The 15525-nt window shown below is 39.6% G+C and overlaps 5 protein-coding genes across 6 annotated transcripts; 4 read left to right on the top strand and 1 right to left on the bottom strand.

The window, feature by feature from the left end:
- The first annotated feature begins 1250 nt into the window (after nt 1-1250).
- On the top strand, nt 1251-5667 carry LOC108838998 (delta-1-pyrroline-5-carboxylate synthase A). 2 transcript variants are annotated; one of them, XM_056988871.1, is made up of 19 exons: nt 1251-1428; nt 1742-1813; nt 1951-2054; nt 2186-2288; nt 2384-2545; nt 2641-2918; nt 3009-3159; nt 3255-3419; nt 3513-3590; nt 3672-3761; nt 3853-4026; nt 4100-4196; nt 4273-4376; nt 4469-4544; nt 4619-4769; nt 4867-4935; nt 5019-5085; nt 5177-5247; nt 5337-5667. In XM_056988871.1, exons 1-19 carry the CDS (start codon nt 1369-1371, stop codon nt 5416-5418), a joined length of 2154 nt encoding a protein of 717 aa, XP_056844851.1. In that variant the 5' UTR covers nt 1251-1368; the 3' UTR covers nt 5419-5667. The 2 variants fall into 2 exon arrangements, with proteins under 2 accessions (XP_056844851.1, XP_056844852.1); XM_056988872.1 differs by lacking the exon at nt 1951-2054 and having other exon boundaries at nt 1367-1428.
- Nucleotides 5668-5706: 39 nt separating this feature from the next.
- LOC108806486 (uncharacterized protein At2g39795, mitochondrial) lies at nt 5707-7410 on the bottom strand. The gene is made up of 3 exons (XM_018578624.2): nt 7089-7410; nt 6066-6409; nt 5707-5973 (listed from the first exon to the last, which is right to left on the bottom strand). The coding sequence occupies exons 1-3, from the start codon at nt 7332-7334 to the stop codon at nt 5814-5816; spliced, it is 750 nt and encodes a 249-aa protein (XP_018434126.2). The 5' UTR covers nt 7335-7410; the 3' UTR covers nt 5707-5813.
- A 686-nt stretch (nt 7411-8096) lies between these two features.
- LOC108808796 (putative B3 domain-containing protein At4g03170) lies at nt 8097-8996 on the top strand. The gene is made up of 2 exons (XM_056988520.1): nt 8097-8177; nt 8241-8996. Exons 1-2 carry the CDS (start codon nt 8097-8099, stop codon nt 8994-8996), a joined length of 837 nt encoding a protein of 278 aa, XP_056844500.1.
- Nucleotides 8997-9777: 781 nt separating this feature from the next.
- LOC108838604 (putative B3 domain-containing protein At4g03170) lies at nt 9778-10612 on the top strand. Its single transcript, XM_018611512.2, has one exon. It carries the CDS (start codon nt 9848-9850, stop codon nt 10562-10564), a length of 717 nt encoding a protein of 238 aa, XP_018467014.2. The 5' UTR covers nt 9778-9847; the 3' UTR covers nt 10565-10612.
- A 760-nt stretch (nt 10613-11372) lies between these two features.
- On the top strand, nt 11373-14959 carry LOC108813209 (probable methyltransferase PMT11). Its single transcript, XM_056988148.1, has 9 exons — nt 11373-12302; nt 12383-12541; nt 12620-12890; nt 13028-13138; nt 13280-13439; nt 13671-13928; nt 14014-14136; nt 14323-14400; nt 14527-14959. The coding sequence occupies exons 1-9, from the start codon at nt 11556-11558 to the stop codon at nt 14732-14734; spliced, it is 2115 nt and encodes a 704-aa protein (XP_056844128.1). The 5' UTR covers nt 11373-11555; the 3' UTR covers nt 14735-14959.
- The last annotated feature ends 566 nt before the right edge of the window (nt 14960-15525 follow it).

Here is a 15525-nt window from a genome sequence, read left to right as displayed (position 1 = left end):
ATTTAGTTACTACTTACATGTGATAGAAAAATCTGTAAATCTCGTGCTCAGATTAAACAATTTTATCATGATACTAATAGCATGCGACAGTAATAACACTATGCTTTATTGTTAAGATCAATACTAAATTGTACCAGAACGCCATGCGCTATAAACAATAACGATGTGCAGTTGTATGAATAATTATCAGTATACAGAGCATTAGCTCGTCGACAAGATCACACATTGATCGAATGATTTTTCATCCTCGGAATAAGGGCAAATCAATATTATCGACTAAAGCTCCTGAGCTCATATTATGTATAAGTCCATTTTTATAAACCATGAATTGATAATAAACACGATTTAAAGAAGGATTAGATATAGACTAGAATATAACAAAATAAGATCTATACCTATTAGTTCAAAATCGCTAGAACTTCGTGCTGATAACGTGTTGTAAGTAAGAAGAGAATTAGAGAATAGAAGAGAGGAATTGATGTGTCTTATTCCATGAATAACGAATTCCTTATATAGGATACAATAGCTTGGAGACAAAGATTAACTTGGAGTGGGGAACAAGTATATTTAGGACTTTCCATATGGACATCACTACAATATTTATAACAAAGAGAAATATCTTCAAGGTACTATATTTTAATAGGAGTTATAAATATTTTCTATGGGAATTTGGAAACTTTACATTCTATCTAATTTCACTTATTTTTTTTCTTTTCTAAATAGGTTGGCAGAAAAAGTTTCCAATTAAAAATTTTTACTAGTTAAAAATTGCTGATTACACCTCTGAATTATGATTATTTTAGATACACATTATACATCTCATAATTAATCATTGCCCTCTAATGTGGAATTACTATATTAAATATTAGTCCCTTAATGATTAAAGAATGTTGTGGCGCCGCATATAAAAAAAGTAGATTACGATTTTATTAGTTTTTTCACTAGACGTCATCTAAAAATTGCATTGCTGTCCGCTTTTCAGTTGTCCTCTTCTGATCTCCGTTTTGCGTTTGCTCACGGCGCTTTCTCAGCCGCCGATTTTTAAATTACCGAAAATACCCACAAAACCGAGTAAGCAATCTCCTACAACGCACCCTAATCTCTCTTAACCTACACCATCCAATTAACAAAGGCCACCTCATTAATTGAATCTGATATTCCAATTACGCCCTCACACCCACACGTGGCGCCTCGTGGTTTGGTAACAGGATCTGTAGTTGTGTTTATAAACCCCTTCATCTCTTCCTTGTTCATCTCCACACTTCCCTCACCAGATATTATTTGGTTCTCTCTCTCTAAACTCGGTCACTGACGAACCACTGAGTTAACTCGTTCCTTTGGAGGAGAGGTTTTGGTAGGCGACAACAAATGGAGGAGCTAGATCGTTCACGCGCTTTCGCTAAAGACGTCAAGCGTATCGTCGTTAAGGTATCGTCTCTTCTCTCGTCAGCATTCTCATATTTTGATTTGCATTACGACCGTGTTTCTCGGTCTGATCTGAGAAGTGTTCATCATCGTGGACATGTGTTTAGTTCTGTCTTAAAACTTCTATTTTTGCGGCTGGTGAAAATTAAAATGAATACTTTACGATTTATATAAACTCAAAATGTTTTTTTCTGAATCTGAGTAAATATCAAACCTCTGGTAATTAGGTTTATGAATCTTAATCTGCATGTCACTAGATAAGTGTTAAGAATTATTTATTTATTTTCTGGTAATTAATATTTATTTTGTGGTAAAGGTTGGAACCGCTGTTGTAACTGGGAAAGGTGGAAGATTGGCTCTTGGTCGCTTAGGAGCTCTCTGTGAACAGGTATGAATTTTTTTAAATAATAATAGATCAATTTTTTTGTTTTTTGCTTTTAATCACAAATTGTGAAAAGGGTTCATGAAAGACATGTGAAAATATATATATGTAATTTGTTTAAAAAAAACCAAAATTAATGTCAGCTTGCGGAATTAAACTCGGATGGATTTGAGGTGATATTGGTGTCATCTGGTGCGGTTGGTCTTGGCCGCCAAAGGCTTCGCTACAGACAGTTAGTCAATAGCAGGTTACTAAAAAAAATAGCTACTTTTAAAACCCATTCCCTTATGGTTTGGGAAAATAAACTGAGATGTGTTTTTGTCTTTATGATTAATTTTTTGTGTGTGTGTTAGAAGTTGGTCTGTTTATGTATTGCAGCTTTGCTGATCTTCAGAAGCCTCAGCATGAACTTGATGGGAAGGCTTGTGCTGGTGTTGGACAAAGCAGTCTCATGGCTTATTATGAGACTATGTTTGACCAGGTTGGTTGGTTCTACTGAAAAAAATAAAACTATGTTCTGTTCGCTAGATTGTTATGTAGAGTTCCAAATATTGATATGCTTTTTTATTTGGCTAGCTTGATGTGACGGCGGCTCAGCTACTGGTGAATGACAGTAGCTTCAGAGACAAGGAGTTCAGGAAGCAACTCAATGAGACAGTCAAGTCCATGCTTGATCTGAGGGTTATTCCTATTTTCAATGAGAATGATGCTATTAGCACCAGAAGAGCTCCTTATCAGGTTTGTTGACTTTGATCTTTTGTCTCTCTTAAGATGTTCAATCTCATATAGTCTAATAATGTTCAGCTTCATTGCATTTAAATATATATGGGCAGGATTCCTCTGGCATCTTTTGGGATAACGACAGCTTAGCTGCTCTATTGGCGCTGGAACTAAAGGCTGATCTTCTGATTCTTCTGAGTGATGTCGAAGGTCTTTACACCGGTCCTCCTAGTGATCCTAACTCAAAGCTGATCCACACATTCATCAAGGAAAAACATCAAGATGAGATCACATTTGGCGACAAGTCAAGACTAGGAAGAGGAGGCATGACTGCTAAAGTGAAAGCTGCAGTGAACGCAGCTTATGCTGGCATCCCTGTCATCATAACCAGGTGTGTGTGAACTTCTACACATCAGCATAACTAGACTGTGATATGCTTGTTCTGATTCATCAAATTGATACTTTTCTTGTTTTCTTGTAGTGGGTATGCAGCTGAGAACATAGATAAAGTCCTTAGAGGACTGCGTGTTGGAACCTTGTTCCATCAAGATGCTCGTTTATGGGCTCCGATCACTGATTCTACTGCTCGTGACATGGCTGTTGCTGCAAGGGAAAGTTCCAGAAAGCTCCAGGTACTGTCTAAGGCGCTTGTTGTACGTATACATCATGTCTGCAAATTGCTTCTCGTTTGTTACAGATAGATCTGTTTTGTGATTTGCTGCTACAGGCCTTATCTTCGGAAGATAGGAAACAAATACTGTATAGTATCGCCGATGCTCTTGAAGCAAATGAGAAAACAATCAGAGCTGAGAATGAATTAGATGTGGCTACAGCACAAGAAGCTGGACTTGAAGAGTCACTGGTGGCTCGTTTGGTTATGACACCTGCAAAGGTAAGCGCCTGTATTCATGGTCTGGTATTATTATACCAATTTCACCTCTCTTTTGTGTGGTTGCTAATGCTTGCTTGTTTTTGTTGTTGATAGATCTCGAGCCTTGCAGGTTCAGTTCGTAAGCTAGCTGATATGGAAGATCCAATTGGCCGTGTTCTAAAGAAAACTGAGGTGATTAGAGGACACCTGTTTTCATATAGTTAATTTTACAGTCTATAATAGTTGTTTATGCTATTTGGTTCTTTGTGACAGGTGGCAGATGGTCTTGTTTTGGAGAAGACATCATCCCCATTAGGCGTACTCTTGATTGTTTTTGAGTCTCGACCTGATGCACTTGTACAGGTACGTTAAAGAGCCAATGTCCTTTTTTCTCTTCTTTTGAATTTTAAAGTTTGGTACTAAAAGCTTTTGATTGACTCACAAAACCAAACAGATTGCTTCACTTGCCATCCGAAGTGGAAATGGTCTTTTATTGAAGGGTGGAAAGGAGGCCAGGCGATCAAATGCAATCTTACACAAGGTGATCACTGATGCAATTCCAGAGACTGTGGGTGGTAAACTCATTGGACTTGTGACTTCAAGGGAAGAGATTCCTGATTTGCTCAAGGTAAATTCGGATTTTTACAGTCTTTGATATCTTTTTTTTGTTAAAACTAACTATTTTGCATTTTGTGCTACAGCTTGATGACGTTATTGATCTTGTGATCCCAAGAGGCAGCAACCAGCTTGTTTCCCAGATTAAAAACACTACAAAAATCCCTGTTCTTGGTCATGCTGGTACGGTTTTAACTTTTTTTTTTTCTATAGATTTGTGCTAGAGAAGTGATGATGACTTAATTGTGTAATATCTCAGATGGAATCTGTCATGTATATGTCGACAAGGCTTGTAATGTGGATATGGCTAAGCGCATAGTTTCTGATGCAAAGTTGGATTATCCAGCAGCTTGTAATGCCATGGTAAGACAACTTCTCTGACCTTTCCTCTAGATTTCAGTAATGTAATGAGATTTTTAGTTTTAATCTCTCTCTCCCTCGTCTTTTTTTTTCAGGAAACTCTTCTTGTGCATAAGGATCTTGAGCAGAATGCTGTGCTCAATGAGCTTATATTTGCTCTGCAGAGCAATGGTAATTCATAACACTATCTAGATGTCTCATACCTTCAAAACAGATGGACTCATATGAGGTATATTAAACTACAGGAGTCACTTTGTATGGTGGACCAAAGGCAAGTAAAATACTTAACCTACCAGAAGCACGGTCTTTCAATCATGAGTACTGTTCCAAGGCGTGCACTGTTGAAGTTGTAGAAGACGTTTATGGTGCTATAGATCACATTCACAGACATGGGAGGTAAGAAAAAGCTCGACACAAGCAACACTGACGGGGCTGTAATCTTTTGCTGGAAATGTTCACTCTTTATCTTTGTCTTGGATGTTGTTGTGAGCAGCGCACACACAGACTGTATTGTGACAGAGGATCCTGAAGTTGCAGAGCTATTCCTTCGCCAAGTAGACAGGTAAAAATATATAGGATGATGAACTTGCTTAGCCACTTTATCATGTTGGGAGACTAACTTATAAGCTACGTGTCCTCGAACAGTGCTGCTGTGTTCCACAATGCAAGCACAAGATTCTCTGATGGTTTTCGATTTGGACTTGGTGCTGAGGTAAGCAAGCACCAGACATACAAAACAATCTTATATATAGTAAACGGTGAAAATGGAAGAGTGTGAAGTAAGTTTTTGGTTCGGTGTATAGGTTGGGATAAGCACAGGCAGGATCCATGCTCGTGGTCCAGTGGGAGTCGAGGGATTACTTACAACCAGATGGTAACAGTTTTGGTTTCATTCATACCTTTCTATAAATTCTTTTGTTTGTGAAATGGTTTTCTAAGGAAGAATGGTTTTGTGGTTTGCAGGATAATGAGAGGAAAAGGACAAGTTGTGGATGGAGACAATGGGATTGCTTACACCCATCAAGACATTCCCATCCAAGCTTAAAAGACTCTCTGTGTCAAAAGTCTAGAGGATGGGCTTTTTGTTTCCTCTCTGCTAATATCATATCCTATATTATAATTGTTATTGAAACCCTCTCTTATGAAGTGAAGTGGTTTTGATTTTAGAGTTTAGGGATTGCACCAAAAATAAGTTCCTTTGTTCTGTTCGTTTTTACCACTTGGTCTTTGGCTCATAAGTAAGATATTGTAAGCTACACTTTTCTTATTTATCAATTATCTTTATTTGTTTGGATTTGCATTGTGAAATCAGACCTTGATACAAAGTAGAAAATAAACTTAAAAGTCATTACCCATAAATTCTCAAAGATTCTGTAAATGTGAAAACACATGCATGCAAATAACGAACATAAACTCATTCATACATTTCGACCTTACCTATTACTCTTCCATAAACTTCTTAACATTCTTCAACCAGAGCAAGTACTCTCTCTTCACTTTCCTCATCATGTACTGGTGCAAGAAGTTTGTAGTGCTTGCTTTCACTCCTCTGATCTCCAGATACTTGTAGAATGTCTTCTTCAGATTCTCGTCCAAGCATCTGCAAAAGCAAACGAAAATAAGCAACACAACCTTATATACATATAACTTTTCTGCCAGTTATTACAATAGTTTTTCTTTTAATATGCTTACTCGAAATCAGGCCCTTCATTCGCCAATTTATCCTCCAAAGTACTCCCCTGATTGCTCACAGATAAAGCATCAATGGCAATCTCATCCGGGAAAGCCATACAGCTAAACTCTAAGCTAAGCCCGCTCTTCTTGGTAACAGTCACAACAAGTGGAATACTTGATCCATTGTTATGACCATCCTCATCATCATCGTCCTCATCGTCGTTTTCATCACCGTCGAGACTAGGCATGCTCACTACAACTTTGATATGCTCCCCTTTGTAATCTCTAGTCAACGTTACAGTCTGATGCCCAGGATTGTCTTCAATTTTGAAAGGGAAGCTTCCTGGCGCCGTCTCTTCATCCTGCTCCCAGACAAAACCACAATAGAATGTAAGAGAAAGAAAAAAACAGCCCAGACATAAATCTTGTAAACGTAAGAATATTCTCATCAACTCAGCTATTTCTGAGTCAAATACAACCTCTGCTACTTGCTAATAAAAATCTACTAATACTTGCTTTAGCAAAGCTGTGAGAATCTATCAGTGGGGAAGAGTAGCAATATGATTGAAATTTTCAAAGGAAAATGCATTTTAAAGAGTAGTTCTATAAAGGGAAGCTTCCTGGACCCGTCTCTTCATCCTGCTCCTAACAAAACCCCCAACAGAATGTACGGGAAAAAAACAACAACAGAGAGTCAAATGCAATCTCTGCTACTTGTTTAAGCATAGCTCCAGAAAGCAATCAGTGGGTGTCTATGCTAACACTCATATATCTTGTACTAAAGGTAATAACTTTATCCTTAGCTATTCTGAGTCAAATACAATCTGTCCTACATGGTAGCAAAGATCTAACACTTGCTTAAGCATAGCTCCAGAAAGCAATACGACTGAAGTTTCATAAAGTGAAGAACTTTTCAAAAGGCAAATGCATTGTAAAGAGTGATTCAATATAGCACAGTGCATATGCTAACACATACGAAGTGAAAGCAGCAAACTTTCGGATACCCTTTTAACTAATCAAGCGAAAAGCCTAAAACTTTACCAGGTCGGGATCATCGATTTGGAGAGCAGAGTTGATCTCGGAGTCAATCACGCGGAGAAGCGATTGCTCGGAGCTCATCCGATCAATAGCCGTCGAGTAAAGGGCAAAAGAGCGAAACGGAGATGTGGTGGGAGCAAGAGAATGACGGTTAACAACGGCGGAGATTGACCGGACTCTACCCATCCGATTACCACATACGGAAGCTAATCTAGATGCTGACCTGCGTACGCACCAAGCGAAACCCATTGGCAACGGTTTGGTGTGTTCTTCTTTTGATTTTCTGTGAAACCAAAAATGAGTTCCTTCTCAGGGTTTAAGGTTTTTCAGTACTAGGGCACATTAGTTCGGTTTAGTATAATTTATAAGCCGGATTCGGTTCACATTCTTACTAAACCAAACAATAAGAAGGCGGAAAATTATCAATAACCAAAGCCACCCCAAGCATTTGGTTAGAAACAATATGAACTGAATTTAAGCTTTTAGAAACATATAAACCAAAAAAAGTTTATTTAGATATTATAGATTGGTTTCGTCATGCTGATCTGGTTGTAGTTAACATCCTTTTGTAATCCTTGTACACTCTTTCTTGATGATACAACTCTGCATGTATAACACTCCCTCTATATATAATTTTTCACGTCGTATAATTAATTTTCAACACATTACATATAAGTTATATAATATATGGAACAAAAGCATCTATTATCAACTTTGAGAGAAGTGAATTTTAACTTTTGCTGAACGTCCAAATTAATCTGATAAATAAGTATCAATCAAAATCTTTGTTGATTAACAAGTATTAATGAAAACATAAAGGAGAATTAACAAGAAAACTTATATAATAATCAAGCTTTATAAAAAAAAGGGGTAGAGAGTCGAAACCAAAGTCCTATATATAGAGGAAGTGATCATCCATAATCCATTTCACTCGAGAGAGAAGATCCCAAAAACAAAGATCTTTTCTCGTTAACTTCTTTTCCCCGGAGAAAGAAAGGCGAAACAGAGACCATGGCGTCTTCAACGCAAGACGAACAAGTCCACCACCGCATGGAAGAAGACGCACTCGACGACGAAGACCTGAACAACGAAGCCAAACACGAAGACGATGACAAGATGGCGGCCTCAGAGTCAGAGACAAACGAAGCAGAGAAGCAGAAAGTGGAACCTGAAGTCAAAGTAGCCGATGACAACAAGATCGTTGCCTCAGAGTCAGCGACAAGCGAACAAGAAGTCAAAGATGCTAATCAAGAAGACGAAAGCAGAGGAGGGACGATGACAACAACATCACCACCAAGAAGCTTAACTCAAGAAGAAGAAGAAGAGTTAAGGGAAAAGGAGGCTCGAGCCTCAGCAATCCTTCTGTCTATGTACTACGACGCAGTCCCACCTAAGAATCCATCCGTGCTCGAAATAGACGATCACGAAAAAGACGACTCGGAACAAACCTTGAGGTTCCTCACCCGATGGAAAGCTCCGGATCTTCCACCGAACAAGATCATTCACCACTTGATCGAGCAATGCAGCAGACCGATCCAAAAGCAGCTGACGACGAGCGACGTGAACTCTAGGAAGCTGTCTTTACCGAGGAAGAAGTTTCAGCAGCTTCTGGACGAAACAGAGGCAGCGCGAGGGAGAAAGGAGACTAGGGTTTCGGTTTACGGACCAGACGGGAAGGTTCATGAGATGTGGGTTGGTGATAAGGAGAGGTCTTCGTTTGAGTTGACGTTAGGGTGGAGGAAGTTCGTCGTGGATTATGGGCTCAAGGAGTGTTGTGACTTCATCACTGTGTGGATGTTTAGGCGCAGAGACACGCAAGGGATTTGCTTAGCTGTGGATGCCATACGGTTTTCGTTCAGGAAAGAGGTTAGTAAGAGGATCTCTCAGGCTGCTTTCGAGGATGATGATTAGAGATTAAGGCGGGGTTATTAGAGATTTGATGAGATATTGAACATGAGGTAGAAGTTTTAAGGTTTTGATTTGAGTCACATTCTCAGTTTCTTAGTCTAGAAATGTACATAGTTGACAGAAACGTTATTGTATGATAAAAAAATAATAATACAGTTGGTGCTTACTTCAGTACTTGTGATCAGGGCTTGTGATGACCAAGAAGTGATAACTTTACTTGAAAGACAAGTTATCATGGTCATCAGTTTTGCATGCTAATTAATATTTTGGTCTAGACCCTTCTACTGCAGTCTGCGAAAACGATTATCTATATGATCCAAAGCTTTTACCAACACACAGGCCAAAGTTCAAATACTGAAGAGAACTTGTAAGACCAAACAAAAAAGAAAAGAGATGTTATATTGCCTAAAGCTTTACACTAGTGTTGACAAAAATTATTCCACTACAGATTTACATGTTTGATGATACAACTCTACATGTATAACAACACTCTATATAATTCCTCACGTCATATAATTCAACACATTACATGTAACATATGGTAAAACCCACAAGCATCTATGGATTTCAACTGAGCTGATCATCCTAATTAATCTATAATTAAGTATCACTCAATACCTTTGCTAATTAAGATGTATTAATGGAGACATAAAAGGGGAATTAAAAAGAAAACGTCTAATAGTTAAGCTTTAAAAAAGGGTGGGAGGAGGCAGAGAGTCGAAACCAAAGTCCTATATAAATAGAGAAAGTGATCCATATAATTCCATTCCACTCGAGAGAAGACCCCAAAACAAAAGCTTTATCGTCTCTCTTGATAACTTTCTTCACCGGAGAAAGAAACGGAAACAGAGATCATGGCGTCTTTAACGCAAGACCTGGACATAGAAGCCAAGACAGACGATGACAAGATCGTGGCCTCAGAGTCAGAGACAAGGGAAGCAAAGAAGAAGAAAGTGGAACAGAAAATCAAAGATGCTAACCAAGAAGAGGAAAGCAGAGGAGGTACGATGATTGTGCCTTCAAGGACGACGACAAAAACATCACAAAGAAGCTTAGCTGAAGAAGAAGAAAAGGCAAGGGAAGACGAAGACGACTCAGAACAAACCTTGGGGTGTCTGCGCCGATGGAAAGCTCCGGAGACTCCACCTGAAAAGATCATTCACCGCATCTTAGTCGAGCAATGCAGCAGACCGATCCGAAAGCAGCTGACGACGAGCGACGTGAAACAGAACAGGCTGTCTTTATCGAACTCGCAAGTGAGGAAGAAGTTTCAGCAGCTTCTTAGCGACGAGTCATGGAAAAACGAGAGTAGGTTCACGATATACGGACCAGACGGAAAGGTTCATGAGATGTGGCTTGGTAAGAAGAGGTCGTCGTTTGATTTGACGATAGGGTGGTGGACGTTCGTGGAAGAGTATGGGCTCAAGGAGTGTTGTGACTTCGTCACGGTTTGGATGTTTAGGCACAGAGTCACTCAACGGATTTGCTTAGCTATTGATGTCACAACGTTTGCTCTCAGGAAAGAGGTTAGTAAGAGGATCTCCGAGGCTGCTTTCGAGGATTCTGACTAGAGAGTTTGTCTTTGTCATGTTAAGAGAAAAAATGTAGAAAGGGATTTATTTGGGTTTAGGATTAGTTCATGAGGGGATTAATGTTGTTTAGGGATTTTGATGAAGGTTTAAGGTTTAGATTTTGAGTTACACTCTCAGTTTCTTAGTCTAAAAAATGTAAATAGTTGACGGAAACATCATTGCATGATAAATAGAAACAGTTGGTTCTTACTTCAGTACTTGTGATAAACCTAGAAGTGATCAATTTACTTACGAGGCAAGTAATAATTGATCTATCAGTTTTGTAAATTGCAGTGTGGGAAAACGATTTTCAGATAACTCACCAATATAATCCAAAGGTTTTACAAACATAACAAGCTGTTGAGGTACTACAAACAATGATTCCATAATTCCATTACAATAAAGGCCTATACCAGAACAAATTTTCCATCAGATTAAAGCTTACTTGATCTTGGATCGATCCTCCTCACTTGCCTCGGCATTTGTAGTGTCTTGTATATCACAGGCTGTGTGTTAACATCCCTATTCACAGCTTAACACACTTTTCTTCTTGCTTGATTGTCCACTCGTGTTAAGCTCTTATCCGCTGCAGTAAACGTGTTTAGCAACCCAGAGAGACAGCTCTGGTTCAAGTGCTTGAAACCCTTCAGAGCATGAATTGTCCTAAACACAAATTCAATAGATTAATTAAGCAATCACGTCTTTTTGAATACATTCACACGTGTGACTAAACATCCTATTTGTTAAAACTACGCCGTTTTAGTTAAAATTACTCCAACTCTATTTATTTGATTTCTAGCAACTCGATGCCTTGACTCACTCCGTCGTCGTAGTCAGTAGCGGTTCAAAATCGCTCGGAGGAATTATATCAATCAATGAGTGTCTTTCTTCACTCTATCAAACGAACAGCCCCTTAGTCATCATCACACAGTTTACGAACAGTGCACCAGATCCAGAAGAGGGATCGGTGATCCCTTCAAACGCAAGCAACATGAAACCCTTCGCCGCCGCGAATCGCGATCTCCTCAAAACCCCCGCGTTAATCAAGATCTCCGCCTTAGTTCTCGCCACCGCCGCTTTCTTCTTCTTAGGCAAGCACTTGTCTGACGACGGCTACAAGCAGCTCGTCTTCTTCTCCTCCTCCTCCTCCTCGGAAAACTCGATCCCTGAGGTCTCCATCTCTCCCAATAGTAACAAAACCTTCAATCTATCCTCCATCATCCCTTCCAATCACACCGAGATCGAAACAACGCAGCCGATTCCCTCGGTAGTGACGGTGACGGTTACGGAGACTCCGGAAGCTAATCCTCCTCCGATTCCTTCTCCGCCGTCTCCCTCTCCGCCTCCTCCGATTCCTTCTCCACCTCCTCCTGCTCCGATCCGGACCTTCGGGGTACTAGATGAGAACGGCGCGATGTCTAACGATTTCGAGGTAGGTGAGTTCGAGGACGAATCGGTGGAAGAGTCGTCGGGGAACAAGACGGAGATCGTGGAATTGAAAAACGACGCCGTATCTAAACCTAGAGCTAGGGTTAAGAAGTTTGCGATGTGTCGTGAGAGTATGAGAGAGTATATACCTTGTTTAGATAACACTGTTGCTATTAAGAAGCTTAGATCGACGGAACGTGGGGAGAAGTTCGAGCGTCATTGCCCTGAGAGAGGCAAAGGCTTGAATTGTTTGGTTCCGTCTCCTAAAGGTTATCGTCAGCCTATTCCATGGCCTAGAAGCCGTGACGAGGTACTATTCATCTGCTTGCTTTTGGTTAGAGAACATGCCTTGATGTTTGCTTAAAGTATTTAGAGTTAATTTATGGATAGGTGTGGTTCAGCAATGTTCCTCATACTCGGCTTGTTGAAGATAAAGGCGGACAAAACTGGATTTCACGAGATCCACGAGACAAGAGCAAGTTTAAGTTTCCTGGTGGCGGTACACAGTTTATTCATGGAGCTGACGAGTACTTGGACCAGATCTCTAAGGTTTTGCTCTTTTTCCCAAAGAAAAGTTCTTGCTTTAGGTTTTTATCGGATGGTGAACTCTGACTTTTGTGTCTGCAGATGGTTTCTGATATCACGTTTGGCAAGCGTATTCGGGTTGCGTTGGATGTTGGTTGTGGTGTGGCGAGTTTTGGTGCTTATCTGTTGTCACGCAATGTTTTGACGATGTCTGTTGCACCAAAAGATGTCCATGAGAACCAGATTCAGTTTGCTCTTGAGCGTGGTGTGCCTGCTATGGCGGCAGCCTTCGCTACGAGGCGTTTGTTATATCCAAGCCAAGCTTTTGATCTTATTCATTGTTCGAGGTGTAGGATTAACTGGAGTCGTGATGGTAAGCTTCTCTTGTGTGCTTGGTTTGTCTGAACTCGCAGTTACTGTAGCTTTTAGCTCCCTGTGGTGAACTACGGTTTAGCTTCTATTCCTTTTGGCGAAAATTCTTATTTCTAATGTTTCATTTTTGTGATGAAGATGGAATTTTGCTCCTTGAGATCAATAGAATGCTGCGGGCTGGAGGGTATTTTGCTTGGGCTGCACAGCCTGTTTATAAGCATGAGGCGGCTTTGGAAGAACAGTGGACAGGTAATAACCCTTTTAATCTGTTTGGAGCTAGTGATCATGGCACGTAGCTTTGTTAGAGAAAATGAGGAACATGGAAAGTCGGAGTGACAATCCTTTTTTTCCATTTAATCTGCTCATCTGATCTAGCGCTTCGGTTTACAGAAATGCTGAATCTCACGACTAGTCTTTGCTGGAAACTGGTAAAGAAGGAAGGATACATTGCAATCTGGCAGAAGCCCCTCAACAACAACTGTTATTTGAGTCGTGAGGCTGGAACCAAACCACCTCTTTGCGATGAATCTGACGACCCTGATAATGTTTGGTACAGCTTCTAAATCATTCCGTCTTTCTTTGATTTTGAAACAAGGACATAGCTTGCTAAAGCATATCAGCAAAGGCTATATGTAACTTATGCTGCGAGGCTTGCATCAGAACTTCTTCTTTCAATTTAGTATGGCTGATTTTATCTAGTCTGCCTTCAGACTTGGTCTGTGAGAATGTGTGCAAAAGAATCACACTTTCTATGTCTCATATTGTTTTGTTCGTGCTTTAGGTACACAAACCTGAAACCTTGTATCAGTCGCATACCTGAGAATGGATCTGGAAGCAATGTTCCTTCATGGCCTGCACGTCTCCACACTCCACCTGATAGGCTACAGACGATAACATTTGATTCCTACATTGCTAGGAAAGAACTATTCAAGGCAGAGTCAAGATTCTGGAATGAAATAGTTGGGGGTTATATTCGTGCCTTAAAATGGAAAAGGATGAAACTAAGAAACGTTTTGGACATGAGAGCAGGCTTTGGCGGGTATGAAAATGATATCTTTCTGTTGAGTACTATGTCGGTATATAAGACCTCACTTTCTTAGCTGATCTCTCTTTGTTTGTGGCAGATTTGCAGCTGCACTAAATGATCATAAACTCGATTGCTGGGTTCTTAGTGTAGTTCCTGTCAGCGGGCCAAATACATTACCTGTCATTTATGATCGTGGGCTATTAGGAGTAATGCACGATTGGTACTGCTTTTCTCCTTAAATCTATCATATGAAAACATAAAATTATGGAATCGATATTTGATAACCTTGGAAGTATTCTATGATTCCTGCTATTCTACATGCAATGTTGCTTTTCCTGCTCATGTTAAACTAATGTTAAGGCTCTGTCTCTAGCGACTTTTTAATAAGCCTTGCGTTCTACGACAGGTGTGAACCATTTGATACATACCCGAGGACATATGACTTCTTACATGCCTCAGGCCTCTTCTCAATCGAAAGAAAAAGGTAAAGTAGTTCTTTGTAACTCAATTAACACATGTTCATGATTCACTCATGACCATTCTACTTTGTGCACGAGTTGTAATACTGTATAATGGTAAACATTTATCGATTGCATTGGTTGTTTATCAGATGCGAGATGTCAACTATATTGTTAGAGATGGACCGGATATTGAGACCGGGAGGGCGAGCATACATAAGGGATTTAATTGATGTTATGGATGAAATTCAAGAGATCACAAAGGCGATGGGTTGGCGTACATCTCTGCGTGACACATCCGAGGGTCCTCACTCAAGTTACAGGATTCTGACTTGCGAGAAGCGTTTCCCTCGAGCTTAATACCAGACAAACTACTGGCACTTAGTCGACACAAAATATATGGTTTGGTAATATCTCTTTTATTGTTTGTATATTTGCTTCCCTCATTATGTAACTGTAAATTTGATCGTAGTGTTTTACTGAATAAAGCTTTAGCTATTAGTAACAACAGTTGTGCAATTGCAAATCTGTTGATTGTAACAAAGGATCCATAAGAAAATAAGAAAAGGTCACAACTTTCTCCAAGGTGAAAAATACTGCAGGTGTATTTCTTCTCATTGGTTGTTTCCCGTTCTTATTCTGCTGCGTTTGAGTTTGTGTTGTTACAGGCCCCGGAAAGCCTCCATACCATGGTTAGTTCAACACTACTTTGAAAGAGGTGTGTATTTGAATATTTAACCCCACATCTTAATTTAACTACATCGTAGATGAAACTCATGAAAGTAATAGTAATAACTATTTAGTTGTTGCCAACTAGTAGAACTGTGATTAATTTGTTAACCATATGATAGATAGTTGGATTAGTGATAAAATTATAAATCCAACACTATTGGCTGAAGACAAATTTCTCTCAGCCAATCAGTTCGCACCGTACATAAACAAGCTTTATCACTTAGAAATATCAATATCCAAAATTTGGAATTTTGTTGTATGAAGAATTCGGTAGAAGTTTCTTGATCCGTTTGAATGGCTATCTCTTCCTCAGCCCAAAAAGGCAACAAAATCATTTTCCAAAAACATCTGTGGTAATAAATAGTGTTATAAACACCAAAACCAGTGGCACATATGAGCCGTTTCAGGACAACCTCATA

This window comes from Raphanus sativus, chromosome 6 (genome assembly GCF_000801105.2).
Source record: "Raphanus sativus cultivar WK10039 chromosome 6, ASM80110v3, whole genome shotgun sequence".
NCBI classification, from domain to species: domain Eukaryota; kingdom Viridiplantae; phylum Streptophyta; class Magnoliopsida; order Brassicales; family Brassicaceae; genus Raphanus; species Raphanus sativus.
Note: the sequence above shows the minus strand (reverse complement) of the source record. Positions and strands in the feature narration are given on the sequence as shown.